This window comes from Dendrobates tinctorius, unplaced genomic scaffold (assembly GCF_039654945.1).
Source record: "Dendrobates tinctorius isolate UK_male_01 unplaced genomic scaffold, ASM3965494v1 ptg000137l, whole genome shotgun sequence".
Classification (NCBI taxonomy): domain Eukaryota; kingdom Metazoa; phylum Chordata; class Amphibia; order Anura; family Dendrobatidae; genus Dendrobates; species Dendrobates tinctorius.
This window is the reverse complement of record NW_027361805.1, coordinates 352830-377594: the sequence shown is the minus strand read 5'-3', so window position 1 is coordinate 377594 and position 24765 is coordinate 352830. Positions and strand designations below refer to the sequence as shown.

At 44.0% G+C, this 24765-nt stretch overlaps 1 protein-coding gene across 10 annotated transcripts in view; it reads left to right on the top strand.

Moving 5' to 3' along the window:
* Positions 1–24765, top strand: part of LOC141048589 (uncharacterized) — a 75693-nt gene that overhangs the window by 24110 nt on the left and 26818 nt on the right. For 5 of the 10 annotated variants that reach the window (XM_073544329.1, XM_073544330.1, XM_073544327.1 and 2 more), the window contains exons 2-3: positions 18888–18950; positions 19034–19184. Coding sequence is in view for 6 of the 10 variants with exons in the window: in XM_073544326.1 (XP_073400427.1) it covers positions 19107–19184 (78 nt within the window). In the remaining 4 variants the exon portion in view is untranslated. Of the gene's footprint in view, positions 1–10537; positions 10642–15289; positions 15580–18887; positions 18951–19033; positions 19200–24765 lie in introns of those variants that run through there. The other 5 variants (XM_073544323.1, XM_073544321.1, XM_073544322.1 and 2 more) reach the window with 3 other exon arrangements.

Sequence of the window (24765 nt, the reverse complement as noted above, 5' to 3'; positions counted from 1 at the left end):
AGCGGGCGGCTTCCCTCTATATGTAATACTACAGGAGCGGCCGGCTTCCCTCTATATGTAATACTACAGGAGCGGCCGGCTTCCCTCTATATGTAATACTACAGGAGCGGCCGGCTTCCCTCTATATGTAATACTACAGGAGCGGCCGGCTTCCCTCTATATGTAATACTACAGGAGCGGGCGGCTTCCCTCTATATGTAATACTACAGGAGCGGGTTCTGTGTCTCCCCTCTGCTTGTAATACTACAGGAGTGGGCGGCTTCCCTCTATATGTATTACTACAGGATTGGGCAGCTTCCCTCTATATGTAATACTACAGGAGTGGGCTCTGTCTCCCCTCTATATGTAATACTACAGGAGCGGCCGGCTTCCCTATATGTAATACTACAGGAGTGGACTCTGCCTCCCCTCTATATGTAATACTACAGGAGTGGGCTCTGCCTCCCCTCTATATGTAATACTACAGGAGCGGCCGGCTTCCCTCTATATGTAATACTACAGGAGCGGCCGACTTCCCTCTATATGTAATACTACAGGAGCGGCCGGCTTTCCTCTATATGTAATACTACAGGAGCGGCCGGCTTCCTTCTATATGTAATACTACAGGAGCGGCCGGCTTCCTTCTATATGTAATACTACAGGAGCGGCCGGCTTCCTTCTATATGTAATACTACAGGAGCGGCCGGCTTCCTTCTATATGTAATACTACAGGAGCGGCCGGCTTCCTTCTATATGTAATACTACAGGAGCGGCCGGCTTCCCTCTATATGTATTACTGCAGGAGCGGGCTCTGCCTCCCCTCTAAATGTAATACTACAGGAGCAGCCAGCTTTCCTCTATATGTAATACTACAGGAGCGGGCGGCTTCCCTCTATATGTAATACTACAGGAGCGGCCGGCTTCCCTCTATATGTAATACTACAGGAGCGGGCTCTGCCTTCCCTCTATATGTAATACTACAGGAGCGGGCTCTGCCTCCCCTCTATATGTAATACTACAGGAGCGGGCGGCTTCCCTCTATAAGTATTACTACAGGAGCGGGCAGCTTCCCTCTATATGTATTACTACAGGAGCGGGCGGCTTCCCTCCATATGTAATACTACAGGAGCGGCCGGCTTCCCTCTATATGTAATACTACAGGAGCGGCCGGCTTCCCTCTATATGTAATACTACAGGAGCGGGCGGCTTTCCTCTATATGTAATACTACAGGAGCGGGCGGCTTTCCTCTATATGTAATACTACAGGAGCGGGCGGCTTTCCTCTATATGTAATACTACAGGAGCGGGCGGCTTTCCTCTATATGTAATACTACAGGAGCGGGCGGCTTTCCTCTATATGTAATACTACAGGAGCGGGCGGCTTCCCTCTATATGTAATACTACAGGAGCGGGCGGCTTCCCTCTATATGTAATACTACAGGAGCGGCCGGCTTTCCTCTATATGTAATACTACAGGAGCGGCCGGCTTTCCTCTATATGTAATACTACAGGAGCGGCCGGCTTTCCTCTATATGTAATACTACAGGAGCGGCCGGCTTTCCTCTATATGTAATACTACAGGAGCGGCCGGCTTCCCTCTATATGTAATACTACAGGAGCGGGCGGCTTCCCTCTATATGTAATACTACAGGAGCGGGCGGCTTCCCTCTATATGTAATACTACAGGAGCGGGCGGCTTCCCTCTATATGTAATACTACAGGAGCGGGCGGCTTCCCTCTATATGTAATACTACAGGAGCCGGCGGCTTCCCTCTATATGTAATACTACAGGAGCGGGCGGCTTCCCTCTATATGTAATACTACAGGAGCGGGCGGCTTCCCTCTATATGTAATACTACAGGAGCGGGCGGCTTCCCTCTATATGTAATACTACAGGAGTGGGCTCTGCCTCCCCTCTATATGTAATACTACAGGAGCGGCAGGCTTCCCTCTATATGTAATACTACAGGAGCGGCCGGCTTCCCTCTATATGTAATACTACAGGAGCGGCCGGCTTCCCTCTATATAATACTACAGGAGCGGGCTCTGTGTCTCCTCTCTGCTTCTAATACTACAGGAGCGGGCGGCTTCCCTCTATATGTATTACTACAGGAGTGGGCAGCTTCCCTCTATATGTAATACTACAGGAGTGGGCTCTGTCTCCCCTCTATATGTAATACTACAGGAGCGGCCGGCTTCCCTATATGTAATACTACAGGAGTGGACTCTGCCTCCCCTCTATATGTAATTCTACAGGAGTGGGCTCTGCCTCCCCTCTATATGTAATACTACAGGAGCGGGCGGCTTCCCTCTATATGTAATACTACAGGAGTGGGCTCTGTCTCCCCTCTATATGTAATACTACAGGAGTGGGCAGCTTCCCTCTATATGTATTACTACAGGAGCGGGCGGCTTCCCTCTATATGGTATACTACAGGAGCGGCCGGCTTCCCTCTATATGTAATACTACAGGAGCGGGCGGCTTTCCTCTATATGTAATACTACAGGAGCGGGCGGCTTTCCTCTATATGTAATACTACAGGAGCAGGCCGGCTTTCCTCTATATGTAATACTACAGGAGCAGGCCGGCTTCCCTCTATATGTAATACTACAGGAGCAGGCCGGCTTCCCTCTATATGTAATACTACAGGAGCAGGCTGCTTCCCTCTATATGTAATACTACAGGAGCTGCCGGCTTCCCTCTATATGTAATACTACTGGAGCGGGCTCTGCCTTCCCTATATGTAATACTACAGGAGTGGGCTCTGCCTCCCCTCTATATTTAATACTACAGGAGCGGCCGGCTTCCCTCTATATGTAATACTACAGGAGCGGGCGCCTTCCCTCTATATGTAATACTACAGGAGCGGCCGGCTTCCCTCTATATGTAATACTACAGGAGCGGGCGGCTTTCCTCTATATGTAATACTACAGGAGCGGGCGGCTTTCCTCTATATGTAATACTACAGGAGCGGGCGGCTTTCCTCTATATGTAATACTACTGGAGCGGGCGGCTTCCCTCTATATGTAATACTACTGGAGCGGGCGGCTTCCCTCTATATGTAATACTACAGGAGCGGCCGGCTTCCCTCTATATGTAATACTACAGGAGCGGCCGGCTTCCCTCTATATGTAATACTACAGGAGCGGGCGCCTTCCCTATATGTAATACTACAGGAGTGGGCTCTGCCTCCCCTCTATATGTAATACTACAGAAGCAGCCGGCTTCCCTCTATATGTAATACTACAGGAGTGGGCTCTGTCTCCCCTCTATATGTAATACTACAGGAGCGGGCGCCTTCCCTCTATATGTAATACTACAGGAGTGGGCGGCTACCCTCTATATGTAATACTGCAGGAGCGGGCGGCTTCCCTCTATATGTAATACTACAGGAGCAGCCGGCTTCCCTCTACATGTAATACTACAGGAGCGGGCGGCTTCCCTCTATATGTAATACTACAGGAGCGGGCGGCTTCCCTCTATATGTAATACTACAGGAGCGGGATGCTTCCCTCTATATGTAATACTACAGGAGTGGGCTCTGCCTTCCCTCTATATGTAATACTACAGGAGCGGCCGGCTTCCCTCTATATGTAATACTACAGGAGCGGGTCGGCTTCTCTCTATATGTAATACTACAGGAGCGGGCCGGCTTCCCTCTATATGTAATACTACAGGAGCGGCCGGCTTCCCTCTATATGTAATACTACAGGAGCGGGCTCTGCCTCCCCTCTATATGTAATACTACAGGAGCCGGCCGGCTTCCCTCTATATGTAATACTACAGGAGCGGGCGGCTTCCCTCTATATGTAATACTACAGGAGCGGCCGGCTTCCCTCTATATGTAATACTACAGGAGCGGGCCGGCTTCCCTCTATATGTAATACTACTGGAGCGGGCTCTGCCTTCCCTATATGTAATACTACAGGAGTGGGCTCTGCATCCCCTCTATATGTAATACTACAGGAGCGGGCGGCTTTCCTCTATATGTAATACTACAGGAGCCGGCAGCTTCCCTCTATATATAATACTACAGGAATCATAGAATCATAGAATCGTAGAGTTGGAAGGGACCTCCTGGGCCATCTGGTCCAACCCCCTGCTCAAAGCAGGATTCGCTAAATCATCCCAGTCAGATGTCTGTCCAGCCTCTGTTTGAAGACTTCCATTGAAGGAGAACTCACCACTTCTCGTGGCAGCCTGTTCCACTCATTGATCACTCTAACTGTCAAAAAGTTTTTTCTAATATCTAATCTGTGTCTCCTCCCATTCAGTTTCATCCCATTGCTTCTAGTCTTTCCTTGTGCAAATGAGAATAAAGTTGATCCTTCTACAATGTGACAGCCCTTTAGATATTTGTAGACAGCTATTAAGTCTCCTCTCAGTCTTCTCTTTTGCAAACTAAACATTCCCAAATCCTGCAACCTTTCCTCATAAGACAGGGTTTGCAGACCGGTCACCATTCTGGTCGCTCTTTTCTGAACTTGCTCCAGTTTGTTGATGTCTTTTTTAAAATGTGGTGGACTCTGCCTCCCCTCTATATGTAATTCTACAGGAGCGGCCGGCTTCCCTCTATATGTAACACTACAGGAGGGGCGGCTTCCCTCTATATGTAATACTACAGGAGGGGCGGCTTCCCTCTATATGTAATACTACAGGAGGGGCGGCTTCCCTCTATATGTAATACTACAGGAGCGGGTCGGCTTCTCTCTATATGTAATACTACAGGAGCGGGCCGGCTTCCCTCTATATGTAATACTACAGGAGCGGGCTGCTTCCCTCTATATGTAAATGTAATACTACAGGAGCGGGTGGCTTCCCTCTATATGTAATACTACAGGAGGGGCGGCTTACCTCTATATGTAATACTACAGGAGCGGGCGGCTTCCCTTTATATGTAATACTACAGGAGCGGGCGGCTTCCCTTTATATGTAATACTACAGGAGCTGGTCGGCTTCCCTCTATATGTAATACTGCAGGAGCGGCCGGCTTCCCTCTATATGTAATACTACAGGAGCGGGCGGCTTCCCTCTATATGTAATACTACAGGAGCGGGCGGCTTCCCTCTATATGTAATACTACAGGAGTGGGCTCTGCCTCCCCTCTATATGTAATACTACAGGAGCGGGCGGCTTCCCTCTATATGTAATACTACAGGAGTGGGCTCTGCCTCCCCTCTATATGTAATACTACAGGAGTGGGCGGCTTCCCTCTATATGTAATACTACAGGAGCGGGCGGCTTCCCTCTATATGTAATACTACAGGAGTGGGCTCTGCCTCCCCTCTATATGTAATACTACAGGAGCGGCCGGCTTACCTCTATATGTAATACTACAGGAGCGGGCGGCTTCCCTCTATATGTAATACTACAGGAGGGGCGGCTTCCCTCTATATGTAATACTACAGGAGGGGCGGCTTCCCTCTATATGTAATACTATAGGAGCGGGCGGCTTCCCTCTATATGTAATACTACAGGAGCGGGTCGGCTTCCCTCTATATGTAATACTGCAGGAGCGGGTCGGCTTCCCTCTATATGTGATACTGCAGGAGTGGGCGGCTTCCCTCTATATGTAATACTACAGGAGCGGGGCGGCTTACCTCTATATGTAATACTACAGGAGCGGGCGGCTTCCCTTTATATGTAATACTACAGGAGGGGCGGCTTCCCTCTATATGTAATACTATAGGAGCGGGCGGCTTCCCTCTATATGTAATACTACAGGAGCGGGGCGGCTTACCTCTATATGTAATACTACAGGAGCGGGCGGCTTCCCTTTATATGTAATACTACAGGAGCGGGCGGCTTCCCTTTATATGTAATACTACAGGAGCTGGTCGGCTTCCCTCTATATGTAATACTGCAGGAGCGGCCGGCTTCCCTCTATATGTAATACTACAGGAGCGGGCGGCTTCCCTCTATATGTAATACTACAGGAGCGGGCGGCTTCCCTCTATATGTAATACTACAGGAGTGGGCTCTGCCTCCCCTCTATATGTAATACTACAGGAGCGGCCGGCTTACCTCTATATGTAATACTACAGGAGCGGGCGGCTTCCCTCTATATGTAATACTACAGGAGGGGCGGCTTCCCTCTATATGTAATACTACAGGAGGGGCGGCTTCCCTCTATATGTAATACTATAGGAGCGGGCGGCTTCCCTCTATATGTAATACTACAGGAGCGGGTCGGCTTCCCTCTATATGTAATACTGCAGGAGCAGGTCGGCTTCCCTCTATATGTAATACTGCAGGAGTGGGCGGCTTCCCTCTATATGTAATACTGCAGGAGTGGGCGGCTTCCCTCTATATGTAATACTGCAGGAGTGGGCGGCTTCCCTGTATATGTAATACTCCAGGAGTAACATAGTAACATAGTTATTAAGGTTGAAGGGAGACTTTAAATCCATCTAGTTCAAGCCATATCCTGTCCTAACTTGCCCTAACATGTTGATCCAGAGGAAGGCAAAAAAAACCCATGTGGCAAACAGTAAGCTTCACATTGGGGAAAAAAATTCCTTCCCGACTCCACATACGGCAATCAGACTAGCTCCCTGGATCAACGCAATATTAAGGAAACTAGTGTATATGCCCTGTAATATTATACTTTTCAAGAAAGGCATCCAGTCCCTTCTTAAATTTTATTAGTGAATCACTCATTACAACATCATATGGCAGAGAGTTCCATAGTCTCACTGCTCTTACAGTAAAGAATCCGCGTCTGTGAGTATGCTTAAACCTTCTTTCCTCCAGACGTAGAGGATGCCCCCTTGTCCCCGTCACAGGTCTAAGAGTAAAAAGATCATTAGAAAGGTCTTTGTACTGTTCCCGCATATATTTATACATTGTAATAAGATCACCCCTAAGCCTTCGATTCTCCAAACTAAAGCGGACTCTTCCTCCCCTCTATATGTAATACTACAGGAGTGGGATCTGCCTCCCCTATGGGTGTAGCACTACAGGAGCCGGTTCTATCTCGCCTCTGGGTGTAGCGCTGCGGGAGTGGGCCCTGCCTCCCCTCTGGGTGAAGTGCTTCAGCTTTAGTCCCCACTCATTATTCTGTGAGCAGTGGCTGTACAGGTCCAACTGCAGATTTTTGTGAGCCCCGGGCGAAAAAGTCTCAGTGGGCCCTTTTAACACATGCCATGATTCATAATGGTCAAATACGGCAGAGAAATATAGTTACTGTATAGTATACCCTAATGCTAAAGATTTCACTTCTTACATTACATGAGTGATATCTATAGAAAATTCTACAATAGCTCAGAAACCGGTGAGTCCTCGCAGTTCGTGCACTGGGGGATTAATAAGTTTTAATTTTAGTCTGAACAGTGTTGTCCTCCATACAGTATTATGGGCACCACATTGTCCTCTCTATTATGGGCACCACATAGTGCTCCATACAGTGTTATGGGCAATACACAGTACTCCATACAGTATGAGCGCCATATATTGTTAAATACATGCACCAGGATCGGGATGAGGGGGGTCATGCATACCAGGATAGGAATGAGGGGGGCCATGCAGACCAGGATAGGGATGAGGGGGTCATGCATACCAGGATAGGAATGAGGGGGGCCATGCAGACCAGGTTAGGCATGAGGAGGTTGTTCATACAAGGATGGGGATGAGGGGACAATGCATACCCGGCTTATGGAAAAAAAAAAAAAAAAAGGTTAGATTCGACTCACCTCTTTAGTCACTGATAATGCAGCAAAATCCGAGCAAGGACACGTCTCCACCCAGACGTCCTGAGATTCTCCATGGAAAAAGGCAGTCCAGCTCAAGGAATAAAATCCAAAGTTTTCTTTATTTGTTTCATTAAAATACAGATATGGCTGCTATACTCGTCATTGCTGTTTTTACTCTGGCATGGGATGACCGCACAGAAAGATGCCCAGGAGGCTCTGAACGCGTTTCGAGCGCTGTGCGCTCTAAAACTCAGAATGACCCCAAGGAAGTAACTGAGCAGCATATTAAGACAATACACAGGTGTACATAATTAATTATTTAAGAAAAATGCAAAGGAAAAATCCAAAATCTATCCGAAAATAAAAAAAAAATAGTAAAATGAATAATACTATACATCACATAAAACAAACCAAAAAAAAAAATTTGTATACATATAATTAATAATAAAGCATGAACTCTTCTTAAATTCATACCCATAGGTGTTCGTGTGTCAAGAAGGTAAATCCAATATGCTTATCTATCCCGTAATAATTTCTCTATTTCCACCTCTAGTTCTTCTTTTAATTTGTTCTATAGCATAGATTTTAATGGATGAAAGGTCCCTATTATGAGTGGACACAAAATGTTTTGACACATTAGATATATTGCGGGTTGTGGGCTGGACAATATCATATAGATGCTCCCGAATCCTACCCTTTAGCTTATGGATAGTCGAACCCACATATTTTAAGTTACAATGTGTAGATTCCACAATATAAACAACAAAGTTTGAATTACCGTATATACTCGAGTATACGCCGACCCCCCCTAATTTTGCCACAAAAAACTGGGAGAACTTTTTGACTCAAGTATAAGCCTAGGGTGGGAAATGCTCCATAGATTATTCCCCCATATGGTGTCCCCAGAAGAAGCTCCATAGATTATTCCCCCATATGGTGCCCCCAGAAGAAGCTCCATAGATTGTTCCCCCCATATGCTGCCCCCAGAAGAAGCTCCATTGATTATGGCCCCATATGCTGACCCCAGAAGAAGCTCCATAGATTGTTCCCCCCATATGCTGCCCCCAGAAGAAGCTCCATAGATTATGGCCCCATATGCTGCCTCCATGCTGCTGCTGCATGTAAAAATAAAAAAAATGACATACTCACCTCTCCGTCGCTGGGTGTGAGGTGCCGGTGTCACTGCTGCCACCTGAGATACTCATGTGCCCTAGGTCCATGGCTGCTCACCGCTATCTATCACGTCATCAGTCAGTGACGTTCAGACTGCAGGGGGCGCGGCGCACACTAACCACGTCACCGCGCCCTCTGCTGTCTGAAGTCACTGACCGATGGCAGACAGCATCAAGCAGCCATGGACGCAGGACAGGTGAGTATCGCTATACTTACCCGTCCTGACGCTGTCTCTTGAGCCCCCAGCTTCTCCGCGCTCTCTCTTCCTGCCTTCAGCGGTCATGTGGTACCGCTCATTAAAACTCATGAATATGCGCATATTCATGAGTTTTAATGAGCGGCACCACGTGACCGCTGAAGAAGAAGCTGGGGACTCAAGACACAGCGTCAGGACGGGTACGTATGACTTGACACCTCCGCCCCCTCTGACCCCCTTTGTATATGACTCGAATATAAGACGAGAGGGGGACTTTCAGCCCAATTTTTTGGGCTGAAAATCTCGGCTTATATTCGAGTATATACGGTAGGCTACTTTCAGACTTCAGTTTTTTAGCATCAGGCGCGATGCAGCGAAAAATGTAAAAGCCGGATCCGGCGCCGGTTGTCACCGGATCCGGCTTTTATCCCATAGACTAGCATTATCGCCGCATTGCGCCTGATGGCCATGCGGCGTGTCCGGCTTTTGCCGGATACGGCAAAAAATGCCTGTCTGGCGTCTGCAAAAAACATTCCCTGCAACGTTTTTTGCAGCGCCGGAACGGCTTTTTACACAGCGCTTGCCCAGACACTGTGAGTGTTAACCCCACAAGTGCCCGGCAAGAGAGCTCTCTCTCTCTCACCCGTACACTTGTGAGAGATCTCTCTTGCCGGGCACTTGTGGGTTAAACAAGCAGGCACTTGTTAACCCAACAGGTGCCTGGAGAGAGATCTCTCTCTCTGTCGCCCGGACACTGAGTGTTAACCCCACATGTGTCTCTCTCTAACCGCCTCCCCCCCCCCCCCCCATACCCTTCGGCGACTGTCTCTCTCGTCCCTGATGTATCTTCCTCCTGCGGCTCCTTTAAATCCTGTCCGAGCCGTATCAGACGCCGCATACACATCCGGTGTCACCGCTGCAGGCCGGATCCGGTGGCTTGGCTTTTTGCTGCACACCGCCGGACCCCACACACCGGATGTCTGAAAGTAGCCTTACAATTCAAATAATCTTTAATCTTGTATTCTTTGTTGTTTGAGGAATTGAAAAAAGATAAGGTTTTGAATGAAAGAGCACGTTTTACAGGGAGTCTGACCGCATTTATAGTAGCCCATTATCGATAACCAATTTTTATTATTTTTATTTGTACTATATAAACTGGGTGACAAAAAATTCCCCAGAGTTGAGGCTCTCCTAGAGACAATCCTGACACCATTCATTAATAAATTGTCCATGATATCATCATTACGGAGTAAATGTAAATTTCTATTGAATTATTTTACTGATTTGTTTAAAATATGGGCTGTAAGAACTAGTGTGGGACAATGAGTTTGTTGGTTTCTATTTTTAGAAGTACACTTTGGTCTAAGTAATGTTTCTCTTGTTTTATTATTTACAATATCGACATCTCTATTTATTGTCCAGTTTGGATAACCGCGTCTGTTTAAGCGACTTTTTATGGAGATAAATTCCCCATCAAAAGACGATTTCTCACTGCAGTTTCTTTTTGCTCTAATTAGTTCGACCGCAGGAATCGCTTTGATTGTGTGAGCAGGGTGAAAGGAGCGCGTGTGCATAATTGTATTACCAGCGATTTCTTTGCGGTAGGTAGAAGAGGAAATACATTATTGGCGGTATCCCAGTTAAACGAAGATCTAAAAAGCAAATTGTGGATCTACAGTTAGGTCCATATATATTTGGACAGAGACAACATTTTTCTAATTTTGGTTCTAGACATTACCACAATGAATTTTAAACAAAACAATTCAGATGCAGTTGAAGTTCAGACTTCCAGCTTTCATTTTAGAGTATCCACATTGAAATTGGATGAAGGGTTTAGGAGTTTCAGCTCCTTAACATGTGCCACCCTGTTTTTAAAGGGACCAAAAGTAATTGGACAATTGACTCCAAGGCTATTTCATGGACAGGTGTGGGCAATCCCTTCGTTATGTCATTCTCAATTAAGCAGATAAAAGGCCTGGAGTTGATTTGAGGTGTGGTGCTTGCATTTGGAAGGTTTTGCTGTGAAGGAAACACGCTGTCAAAGGAGCTCTCCATGCAGGAGAAACAAGCCATCCTTAAGCTGCAAAAACAGAAAAAACCCATCTGAGAAATTGCTACATTAGGAGTGGCAAAATCTACAGTTTGGTACATCCTGAGAAAGAAAGAAAGCACTGGTGAACTCATCAATGCAAAAAGACCTGGGCGCCCACGGAAGATAACAGTGGTGGATGATCGCAGAATAATCTCCATGGTAAAGAGAAACTCCTTCACAACAGCCAACCAAGTGACCAACACTCTCCAGGAGGTAGGCGTATCAATATCCAAATCTACCATAAAGAGAAGACTGCATGAAAGTAAATACAGAGGGTTCACTGCACGGTGCAAGCCACTCATAAGCATCAAGAATCAAAAGGCTAGATTGGACTTTGCTAAAAAACATCTAAAAAAGCCAGCACAGTTCTAGAAGAACATTCTTTGGACAGATGAAACCAAGATCAACCTCTACCAGAATGATAGAAAGAGAAAAGTATGGTGAAGGCGTGGTACAGCTCATGATCCAAAGCATACCACATAATCTGTAAAACACTGCAGAGGCAATGTGATGGCTTGGGCATGCATGGCTGCTAGTAGCACTGGGTCACTAGTGTTTATTGATGATGTGACACAGGACAGAAGCAGCCGAATGAATTCTGAGGTATTCAGAGCCATACTGTGTGCTCAGAGCCAGCCAAATGCAGCCAAACTGATTGGTCGTCGTTTCATACTACAGATGGACAATGACCCAAAACATAAAGCCAAAGCAACCCAGGAGTTTATTAAAGCAAAGAAGTGGAATATTCTTGAATGGCCAAGTCAGTCACCTGATCTCAACCCAATTGAGCATGCATTTCACTTGTTAAAGACTAAACTTCAGACAGAAAGGCCCACAAACAAACAGCAACTGAAAACCACCGCAGTGAAGGCCTGGCAGAGCATCAAAAAGGAGGAAACACAGCATCTAGCAATGTCCATGAGTTCAAGACTTCAGGCAGTCATTGCCAACAAAGGGTTTTCAACCAAGTACTAGAAACAAACATTTTATTTACAATTATTTAATCTGTCCAATTACTTTTGGTCCCTTTAAAAACAGGGTGGCACATGTTAAGGAGCTGAAACTCCTAAACCCTTCATCCTATTTTAATGTGGATACCCTCAAATGAAAGCTGAAAGTCTGAACTTCGACTGCATCTGAATTGTTTTGTTTAAAATTCATTATGGTAATGTCTAGAACCAAAATTAGAAAAATGTTGTCTCTTTCCACATATATATGGACCTAACTGTATCAAAAGAATGTGTAAATTTCAAGTTAAATCGATTAACATTGATATAATCAATGAAAAGGGGAATAAGATGAGCATCCCCTTTCCATATAATTAACAGATAGTCTATGTATCTTATATACCATTCTATATTGTTCAAAAAAGGATTGCTTTCATTGAAAATAATCAGTTCTTTCCACCATGCCATTTCCAAGTTAGCGACTGAAGGGGAAAATTTTGCCCCCATCGACACACCGCTGTTTTGTAGATAAAATTTCTCATTAAACAGAAAATAATTGTGGGATAACAAAAATTGCAGTACCGCAACAATGTAGTTCTGTAATTCTATACAGTATGGACTCTATTTACATAGATGATAACGTACTGCTGACATTGCAATATTGTGAGGAATGCATGTGTATAACGAAACCACATCACATGTTAGCCAGGTCCAATTTATATGCCAAGAAACATTATGAAAAATGCCTAAAACATCTTTAGTGTCTTTTACAAATGAAGAACCGAATCTAGCCACTGATCTAAGTGTTCATTCATTGAACCTATGCCAGCCACTATTGGTCGCATAGGGGGCGGAAATACATTTTTATGTGTTTTGGGTAGTGCATGCAAGATTGGAATAACAGGATTATCAATCAGAAGATATTCTGACTGTTTTTTAGTGAAAAATCCTTGTTTAACTACATCATCAATGATCAATTTACATTTGCTGAGAAAAGGAACCATAGGATCACCTTGTAAAGCAATGTAAATAGTGTCTTTGGAAATCATTTCATTCACCGCTGTAAGATAATCGCATGAGTTCATAATCACTACTGAGCCCACTTTGTCTGACATTTTGATTATAATGTCAGGATTAGATTTTAAATTATTTAGAGCTTTTCTCTCAGCAAATGTAAGTGTTATGAATGGGTCACCGAGGAGGATAGCAGGCCTAGGCTAAGCCACAGAAAACCAGAGAGGTTGGTAACTAAGCGGATTGCAGACCCCTGATCCTATCCACACAACTAGCAGTAGCTGTGGAGCATACCTACGATGATTCTAGACGCCTCGGCACAGCCAGAGATCTAACTCGGCCTAAAGCAAGAAGGGGGAAATCTAAACTGCCCCAGAGCAGACCCCAAAGGAATAGATAGCCCCCAAACATATATTGTCGGTGAGACAAGATGAAAACACAAACACAGGTAGGAAAATAGGCTGCGCAAATGATGGGGCCCACAATGACTAGATAGGACAGGAAAGACACTCTGTAATCACGCAAAAAACCCTGCAAAAAGTCCAACACGTCTGATGCACAAAAAAACACCGATGCAAGGATTATAAGAGGCACCACCATTTTATTAAAAAATATTTTTCTTATTTTTCTCAAAATTTGAGGTGCGTGTTATAATCCTGGGAATCTTATAAAGCGAAAAATACGGTTAATGTTTAGTTTTTCCTTCCACATTCCAAAAATTCTTGTGAAGCATCTGAAAGGTTAATAAACTTCTTGAATGTGGTTTTGAGCACCTTGAGGGTGCAGTTTTTAGAATGGTGTCACTTTTGGGTATTTTCTGTCGTATAGGCCCCACAAAGTCACTTCAAATGTGATGTGGTCCCTAAAAAAAAAAATGGTTTTGCAAATTTTGTTGTAAAAATGAGAAATCGCTGGTCAACTTTTAACCCTTGTAACTTCCTAACAAAAAATTTTTTTCCAAAATTGTGCTGATGTAAAGTAGGCATGTGGGAAATCTTATTTATTAACTATTTTGTGCGATATGACTCCGATTTAAGGGCATAAAAATTAAAGTTTGGAAACTGCAAAATTTTCGCCAAATTGCCATTTTTTAAACAAACGCAAGTTCATATAAAAGAAATATTGCTACTATCATAAAGTACAATATGTCACGAGAAAATGATCTCAGAATCAGCGGGATACATTGACACGTTCTAGAGTTACAGTGCTGTGCAAATTATTTGGGACAAAGCATTTTTTTCAGTAAAATCGTAAGTTGGTTACCAATCAGTGATTCAAACCATTTTTAACTGCTTTGAACAGGTGTGAGTGCCTGTGGTGTGAGTGCCTGTGGTGTGAGTGCCTGTTCAAAGCAGTTAAAACTGGTTTGAATCACTGACTGGTAACCAACTTACAATTTTACTGAAAAAAAATGCTTTGTCCCAATTAATTTGCACAGCACTGTATGTCATCATAACGTGACAGTGGTCAGAATTGTAAAAATTGGCCGGGTCAGGAAGGTGAAAGCAGGCTTCGGGGTGAAGGGGTTAATAACCAACAAAGACTGTGCAGACAGCTGTGGGCTGTTTTTAATAGGCTAGGAACCTCCATAGATATTGGCCCCTTCCCAGAATAATACTAGCTCACAGCTGTCTGCTAAATACAAGTACACACAACTACACACAAATCACTGATTATGTGACATATTTCTGTCTATACTATCATGACAGTTCGAGCTGCAAATTTAGTGCAATTGGCTGATGAAATGTGGGTTTCCTTTGTGATGCATGCGTAAAAATCATACTGCACGTGCATGGTCCGTGTGTTTTTTTTTTGTTTTTTTTTTTTGTGAGTCCTAACATGCAAATTCCAACGTAAGTACTCAGCATATATGGTGCAAGATAAATATGATGTACCTAGGGTTATTACTGTTTTTGGGAGATCGTATAAACACAGCATTTCAATATTTTTACGCCATTCACCATGCAGTATAAGTGATAAGAGAGCATTTTTTTCAGATCAGTATGATTACAGCGTTACCAGATTTATATTATTCTGTTTGGCTGCTATCACACACTTTGAATTTTTGCAATGTTTTGAAAGCTACATTTTTTTTCACACCAATCACCATGCGATAAAACTGATGTCTGTAAATTTATCAGTATGATTACAGCAACATCCCATTTATAATTCAGAAATATCATTTGTGTTTGCATTGCCAAATTTAGAAAGGAGAATATAACCATTTTATTTTTCCGCTAACAGTCATATGAGGGGTTTTTTCAGGGTGGGACAAAATATAATTTCTATTGATACTATTTTTCTTTACCTACGACTTTTTTATTACGTTTTATTCTACTTTTTGTTGGGTGGTCTGATGAAGAAAAAATAGTTTATGCTGTGTTTTTTACTTTTCAGAGAAGAAAACAGGCACTAGAGTTCCAGTCCTCCTCTTTCCAAGGAGGCTACTTGGAAGTGTATATTCCTAGTTTAGCATTTCACGGCTTGTAAGTCTCCCTATGCCAATTTATCACACTCTATAAGTAGAAACTTGATCTCTTGTGAGAGACTTCTCTCCCAGCCAAACCAGATCTCCTGCTTTACACTAATGAGGGGAAGACTACCTGAAATATGTGTCTGCAAATTAAGTTCCTAGTTTGGCCTTTAATTAATTTTTAAGCCATGTGGCAAGGCCGTTGACTTGGTCGATATTGACTTTTAGAATTGCTACCTTCAATAGGTGGCCCTAGAGTTCCTTCTCTGAAGAGATTACTTGCATATTCGTATTCCCAGAGAAGCACTGCGTGGCCTATACAGTGTTTACGGAAAGTATTCAGACCTCTTTAAATTTTTCACTCTTTGTTTCATTGCAGCCATTTGGTAAATTCAAAAAAGTTCATTTTTTTTCTCATTAATGTACGCTCTGCACCCCATCTTGACTGAAAAAACAGAAATGTAGAAATTTTTGCAAATTTATTAAAATGAAAAACTGAAATATCACATGGTTATAAGTAGAGATGAGCGACTTTGCCTCCGGGAGGGTCGAGTCGGGTTTCGGACCACTCGACTTTTCCAAAAGTCGAGTCGAACGAAATCGGCCGACTATCGGCAAAAGTCGGAGTTCTGAGAGAAACCCGACCCCAATGCAAGTCAATGGGGAATAAAAGTTGGCAGTGAGTGGAGGACAGTAAAAACACCTACAGTGCCCATTTCAGTGGTAACGACATCAATTCTTATTACTTAAGCTTGTCAACCTTAATTTACTTTATAATAATAGTAACGTATTTTGGCAATGCGGGGGTCCCTTTTTAGGATCTGCAAGAGATAATCACACATGTGGGCCAATGTTCCAGGTGTCAATGATGCACTGCCAGTGGTGGGTGGAGGAGCACTTTCTGCCAAATCCACATCCCTCCAGTCACGCATAAACCCTGGACCTGACCTTGGCAAGCCAACATTTTCTCTTGTCCACTGAGAAGCATCCTTCTCCCCAAAATAATCATCCCCCTCATCCTCCTCCTCCTCTTCCTCTTCTTCCTCCACCTTGCCCAGGACAGTTCCCTGAGCAGACAATGCCTGACTGTCATCAAGGCTTCCCTCCTCCTCCTCCGCTGCAGACGCCTGATCCTTAATGTGCGTCAAAGTTTGCATGAGCAGACGCATAAGTGGGATGCTCATGCTTATGATGGCGTTGTCTGCGCTTACCAGCCGTGTGCATTCCTCAAAACACTGAAGGACTTTACAGAGGTCTTTCAGCTTTGACCACTGCACACCCGACAACTCGATGTCTGCCCTCGAACTGCCTGCCCGTGTATCCTCCCACAAATGCATTACAGCCTGCCTCTGTTCGCACAGCCTCTCAACCATGTGCATGGCGGAGTTCCGCCTTGTTGCAACGTCTATAAAGACTTTTGGTGATCCCAAACTTCTTCCATTTAAAGATTATGGAGGCCACTGTGCTATTAGGAACCTTGAGTACTGCAGAAATTGTTTTTTAACCTTGGCCAGATGTGTGCCTTGCCATAATTCTGTCTCTGAGCTCCTTGGCCAGTTCCTCATGATTCTTATTTAGTCTGACATGCACTTTGAGCTGTGAAATCTTATATAGACAGGTGTGTGCCTTTACAAATAAAGTCCTATCAGTTTAATTAAACACAACTGGACTCCAATGAAGGAGTAGAACAGTCTCAGGGAGGATCACAAGGAAATGGACAGCATGTGACTTAGTGTCTGAGCAAAGGGTCTGAATACTTATGACCATGTGATATTTCAGTTTTTCTTTTTTAATTTGCAAAAATTTCTACATTTCTGTTTTTTTCAGTCAAGATTCGGTGCAGAGTGTACAATAATGAGAAAAAATGAACTTTTTTGAATTTACCAAATGGCTGCAATGAAACAAAGAGTGAAAAAATGTGAAGAGGTCTGAATACTTTCCGTACCCACTGTAAGGTTCCCGTTACACATAGCAACGCTCCAGCAATCCCAACAACTATACGACCTGGTAAGGATCGCTGGTACGTCACTACATGGTCGCTAGTAAGCTGTCAAACAGGCAGATCTACTCAACGACGCAGCAACGATACGGCGATCCGTATAACGACTTTGTCACACAGTAGCTATTCTGACGACTCAGACCTCGATAGGCGTGCTTCAGCGTTGCCTTTTCCATGCCCCTCTGCTCCGATTGGTGGCCACTACTGCGCTATCACTACGCGGTTTGCTTCAGCGTCCTTGTCTGAGTCACTAGTGCGCTATTTATTCGTGGATCCACAGTCACTGACACGGGAACACGCAATTATTATAACTGTACATGTTAGATGTTATGATTGCATATAATTGATAGCTGACCTATAAAAGGAAACGCTACAAAGATCCTAATTTGAGACTACCAATCGGAGCTGAGGAGGCGTTGAAAAAACAAAGCAAAATCACGCCTGCGTCCCTGAGTTCTGAGTCGCCAACGAGGTCGCTCGTCGTTGATATGGCGTCAAACACAGCGATGCATGCTGGCCAGCGGGACACCAACGATCAAAAAATGGCCTAGGACATTTGAGCACGATCAGCGATATCGCAGCGGGGGGGCCGGTTGCCGCTATTTGTCACACGTAGCAAGATCGCTGGCGAGGTTGCTGTTGTATCACAAAACCTGTGACGTTTCAGCAATCTCGCTAACTATTTCGCTATATGTGAATTACCCTTAAGTCTCACTACGCTAATTGACATTATCCTCAAGAAAAATCCTTACACCTTAGACCCCCTGTCAGAGGCCTTTCACCCAGTCTTGTTGCTATGTTTTGTGTGATCTGCAAGAGTAAATTAAAGGGAATATGCCACCACGTTTCTGCTGTCCTGAGGCTAGCATAAGGTGGGAACAAACTCAGATTGTAATGTCACTTATTGGCCATATTTCAGTAGTATTCTTAAATACACTGATCTGGTTTCTTTGTCTGTGGTGCTAATTGCATAATATATTCAGAATGCGGTGAGACAGCAGCAGGGGGAGAGGAGCTCATGAATATAGAGTACAACACGGCACTAATTCGTCAAAGTGACAATCGGGGTCTCTAGCGACGTCATGCTGCCTTCAGATGGGGTGGCACAAACCTGGGGACAGATTTCTTTGACAATCCCTCGCACTATGTGACCTACTTGTAGACTATAGATCTCTGTACAGCCACAGCTGGGCTGCAAGAGGCTAAAACGAATGTATCCAGGTAAAGGTACTACCATTATTATGTTGCACTTTTACTTTGCATTTGTAAAACACGTGAAATGGTTTTTGCAGGCGCTACAACATGACTCCTCTTTCTTCCAGAAACACTGCATCACCTGGTGGTGACTGGGGATAAAGACCACCTCTATAGAAGTGAAGGACAAGGTATAATGATAACGTATGGAGTTTGGTCATGTCTGCTGGTGTGTTGGTGCCCCTATATTGACTTCAATCTCATTTCGTTCCAGATTGGCCTGTAAGGTCATGTGATATTATTCTGGCTTTTGGGAAGAATCCTGGAAAGATCACAATTCTTGGCGAATGGCAGCAGATAGGAGTCCCATGACTGAAAGGATATTAAACCTCACCTTGGACATCATCCACCTTCTAACTGGAGAGGTGAGAGGCGTCTGGGTAAGACCAGGTTCACACTAGCCCTTGGAGTTATTTTGTTCTGTCTCGTTGTAGGGTTTTTAAAAGTTAGGAACAGCATATGCCCATTACAATGCGATGCGATAGGTTGCCATGGCCGCCAGGGACCTACCGAAGGACCCCATGCTAGTACATCTAAGAAGCCCAGCCTGTGATGGCGCTTAGTAGGAGACCGTTGTCTTGTATCAGCAATTAAAACCAAGACTGGGTCTAATAGAAAATGTAAAAAAAAAAAAAACTGTCTCCCAAAACATAATGGCAAATTCTAGAATTTGTTTTTACATATTGTGGAAGGTCAGCTCACTTAGCTGCTCCTCGAGGTAGACACAGGCACCCATGTGTTAAAGTCTCTGGGTGGTTTATTGCATCATAAACCAAAAAACTCAAACTGGTGACAGAAAAACAGCCTGTCCGGCTCAAATGAAAAAAAAAGTTCATACACAGTCCTGCCCAGGTCCTCTGGGACAAAACATATAGCAATTCTCACAGGAGCTTCAGTATGGAGGCTTCCTTTCCTCCACACACTACCGACAGAGTAAAAAACACTGGCTGGACATTTAAACATCCCAGCCACACCCTGGAGGTGGAGATATGGTGAGTAGGCGTCCCGCCAATTTCTGACCTACTCACATGAAAGCCAGGCCCTAGGAACCACTGACATACTCTCAGCACCTATCATGCTGGAGGGAAAACTCATGGCTTTTACATCACACAGGATAATGACCTTTGCGACACATATCTCCCCTCACATTAGGTGCCAGTGACCCTGTTACAATATTTAACCCATTGTTGCATATAGATTCATCTTCACTGGGGTGCCATTGTGTGCTGGGGGACTGAGGGGCTGAGCTCCCTTCTCATGCTGTAGATGTCGGCTATAATACACGCCGGCATGTGCGTCTCGCAGCAGAAGGCAGAGCTGAGCTCTAATTGCGGCTGTTAACCATTTAAATTCCACTGTCGAGTTGGTGCTCACGCAGGCATTGGGTCCCGTTGAACCCCACCCACATTGCACTGCTTGGTCATTTTGGCAACCATTTTGGTACACCTATGAAGTTCAGTCACGGGTTAAGCTTGATAGGAGACTGTGGTTTTCCCTATGTACTACAATATTTGGTAATGCAGTATATACAGTAATACAAGTGACCAGATGATTGCAGGTTCAAGTCTCTGAAAACTTTTTTTTTTTTAAGTAAAAAAATTTCAGATCACCCCCATTAAACATTTAAACATGAAGAAGAAACTGGTATTACTGTGTCTGTAAACTTCTGATCAAAACATAAAATCAATCAACTCTTATAATTTTCCACACTCCTCTCCACATTAACCCCTAGGTACATGAATTCTCTTTCTTCATCTATCTTCTTTGATCCCTCAACCAGTAAACTTTATTTTTCATATAGGGGCATTATAACTAATGCTAGCCAGTGAATTTTTAGGCCTGTCAAATTTCGAAACTGTTTAATCATTTCCATTACCCCACTGATCAGACTGTAGGAGCCATGGAACAGTAAGATGGCGGCCACAAATAGTGCTATTCTCTCTACCACATTCCTCTAATTGATTCCCTGAATCTATGCTCTTCTCATGCTATTTCCAAAGGGCTCAATAGCTAAACAAAAGAGGGGATAAGGGGAACCTCTGAATATACTTCAATAGCGTCTTCAGATTGTGGGACCATAAAGCCGTGAAACCAGCTTGTTCTTTATTTATTAAAGTGAATTTGTCAGTAGATTGTTGTGATGTAATCCGACAGAATCATGATGAATAGACAGAGACCCTGATTCATGCGAGCTCTCAGTTTACTGGGTGCTGTAGTTATGATAGAATCACAGTTTTCTCTGCTGCAGATTAAGCAGAGACTAGAATAAACCATGTGTTATCCCGTGTACACCACTGATTGCACACAGAAAGCTGCCATTGTAAATTGACGGAAAGCGGCTAATCAGTGCTGGGGGCAGGGTTGGACCAGGGGGCACAAGGCTAGTTGTCCTGTTGTGATCTTCTGCTGATAAAACAATGATTGTATTAACCCCTTTACCCCCAAGGGTGGTTTGCACATTCATGACCGGGCCAATTTTTACAATTCTGACCACTGTCCCTTTATGAGGTAATAACTCTGAAACGCTTCCATGGATCCCGGTGATTCTGACATTGTTTTCTCGTGACATATTGTACTTCATGTTAGTGGTAAAATTTCATTCATATAACTTGCGTTTATTTGTGAAAAAAGCGGAAATTTGGCGAAAATTTTGAAAATGTCACAATTTTCCAACTTTGAATTTTTATGCCCATAAATCACAGAGATACGGCACACAAAAAACTTAATAAGTAACATTTCCCACATGTTTACTTTACATCAGCACAATTTTGGAACCAAAATTTTTTTTTTGTTAAGTTATAAGGGTTAAAAGTTAACCAGCGATTTCTCATTTTTGCAACACCATTTTATTTTTACGGACCACATCACATTTGAAGTCACTTTGAGGGGTCTATATGATAGAAAATCCCCAAAAGTGACACCATTCTAAAAGCTGCAACCCTCAAGGTGCTCAAAACCACATTCAAGAAGTTTATTAACCCTTCAGGTGCTTCACAAGAATTTTTTGAATGTTTAAAAAAAATGAACATTTAACTTTTTTTACAAAAAAAATTCCTTCAGGTCCAATTTTTTTTTTTACCAAGGGTAACAGAAGAAATTGGACTGCAAAAGTTATTGTGCAATTTGTCCTGAGTACGCTGATACCTGATATGTGGGGGGGAACCACTGTTTCGGCGCATGACAGAGCTCAGAAGGGAAGGAGCGCCGTTTGACTTTTTCAATGCAAAATTGGCTGGAATTCAGATTGGACGCCATGTCACGTTTGGAGAGCCCCTGATGTGCCTAAACAGTGGAAACCCCCCACAAGTGACCCCATTTTGGAAACTAGACCCCCCAAGGAACTTATCTAGATATGTGGTGAGAACTTTGAACTCACAAGGGCTTCACAGAAGTTTATAACGTACAGCCGTACAATTAAAAAATCATATTTTTTCCACAAAAATGATCTTTTCACCCTCAATTTTTATTTTTCCAAGGGTAACAGGACCCCAAAAGTTATTGTGCAATTTGTCCTGAGTATGCTGATACGCCATATGTGGGGGTAACCACTATTTGGGCACATGGCAGAGCTCGGAAGGGAAGCAGCGCCATTTGACTTTTTTGGCTGGAAGTGACCCCATTTTGGAAACTAAACCCCCCCACGGAACTTATCTAGATGTGTGGTGAGCACTTTGAGCCCCCAAGTGCTTCACAGAAGTTTATAACGTCCGGGCGTGAAAATAAAAAAATCATATTTTTTTCCACAAAAATGATATTTTTGCCCCCAATTTTTTATTTTCCTAAGGGTTACAGAGAAATTTGACCCCAAAAGTTGTTTTGCAATTTGTCTTGAGTAGGCTGATACCCTATATGTGGGGGTAAACCACTGTTTGGGCGCATGGCAGAGGTTGGAAGGGAAGGAGCACCATTTGACTTTTTCAACGCAGAATTGGCTGGAATTGAGATCAGACGCCATGTTGCGTTTGGAGAGCACCTGATGTGCCCAAACAGTGGAAACCCCCCAATTCTAATTCCAACCCTAACCCCAACACACCCCTAACCCTAATCTCAGCCCTATCCCTAGCCCTAACCCTAACGGGAAAATGGAAATAAATGCATTTTTTTTTTAATTTTATTATTTTTCCCTAACTAAGGGGGTGATAACGGGGGGTTTGATTTACTATTTATGGCGGTTTTTATTTTTGGCAGCTGTCGCACGCTAAAAGACACTTTTTATTGTAAAAATAGTTTTTGCATCACCACATTTTGAGACCTATAATTTTAGGTATTTTGAACCAGCGAGTCATGTGAGGTCTTATTTTTTGCGGGACGAGTTGACGCTTTTATTGGTACCATTTTCGGGCACGTGACATTTTTTGATCGCTTTTTATTCCTTTTTTTGGGACGCAGAGTGAACAAAAGCCAGCATTTCAAGAATTTCTTTTGGAAGGTGCGTTTACACCGTTCCGCGTGCAGTAAAATTGATAAGGCGGTTTTATTCTTCGGGTCAGTACGGTTACAGCGATACCTCATTTATGTCTTTTTTTATGTTTTGGCGCTTTTATGCAATGAAAACAATTTTATATAAAAAATAATTATTTTTGCATCGCTTTATTCTGCAAGCTATAACTTTTTTATTTTTTCTGTGATGATGCTGCGTGGTGGCTCGTTTTTTGCGGGACAAGATGACGTTTTCAGCGGTACCATGGATAATTATATGCGTCTTTTTGATCGCGTGTTATTGCACTTTTTGTTCGGTGGTGATAATCATTATTTTTTGTTTCGTTTTTTATTTTTTAAGGGGTTAACTAATGGGACAGTTTTATAGGGCGGGTCGTTTTGGACGCGGCGATACCAAATATGTGTACTTTTATTTTGTTTTGTTTTTTATTTCTAAAAATGAATTTATTAGGGGATATTTTTTTTTTTTAATTAGCGATTTTTTTAAAATTAGTTTTACACTTTTTTTTTTTTTACTTTATTAGGTTGTCCCAGGTGGGACATCACTGTCCTGTGACAGATCACTGATCTGTCACATCACAGATCACTGTGACAGATCAGCGATCTGTCACAGGCATAGACGCAGACTTCCTCATGCCTGCGCTTTGCAGGCACTGAGGAAGCTAGCTCCCTGCAGGCCCCCGTCGCCATCTTGGATTCGGGGACCTGCAGGGATGGAGCCCCCGCAGCAGCTCTGCACATTGCTCTGCTGTGGGGGGCTCAGGGAAGCACGGAGGGAGCCCCCTCCCTGCCGATGCTTCCCTTTAACCCCCAGTACACCGCAATTGTGTTTGATCGCGGTGTGCAAGGGGTTAACATGTCGGGGGCACCCCTGACACATAGTGCCGGGTGTCAGCTGTGATAATCAGCTGACACCCGGCCGCGATCAGCTGCGCTCCCCCCGTGAGCGCAGCTGATCGCTCTAGACGTACTATCCCGTCCATGGGCATAGGGGCTCGGGTCCCATGGACGGGATAGTACGTATGATGTCAGAAAGGGGTTAAAACATCAAGACACAGCGCAGTAAGTGACACATTGCTGGAATCAGCATCATGCTTCCACTTCCACTACATCATGCTGTTCTCAGATTGCATAGGAAAAGCATGGTGACAGATTCCCTTTAATTTCACTATTACTCACTTCAATTTAGTTTTCAAATATTTTAGCCAAGACCTTAATGTCATATGCAATATAGGTGTATAAGAGTCCATGGATCGTGGGTCCTTCCGCTCTTGTCACGCTGGGTGTCACAGATGTGTCAGAGGCTGCAGACAGTCGCACAGCATCTGTCTGCAGAAGGTCTCTGTGGTTGGCTTTGCAGACGCCTTCCCGGTCCTTCTGACTCCCCCCGGCTCTAATTGACATACCTGGACCTGGATGTTTATAGACTTCATGGCTGCTTCTGGGAATCACCATTGATATTTCCATTTCCCCCTGTTGAGGCTTGGAGCTATAGCAGTCGGCTAT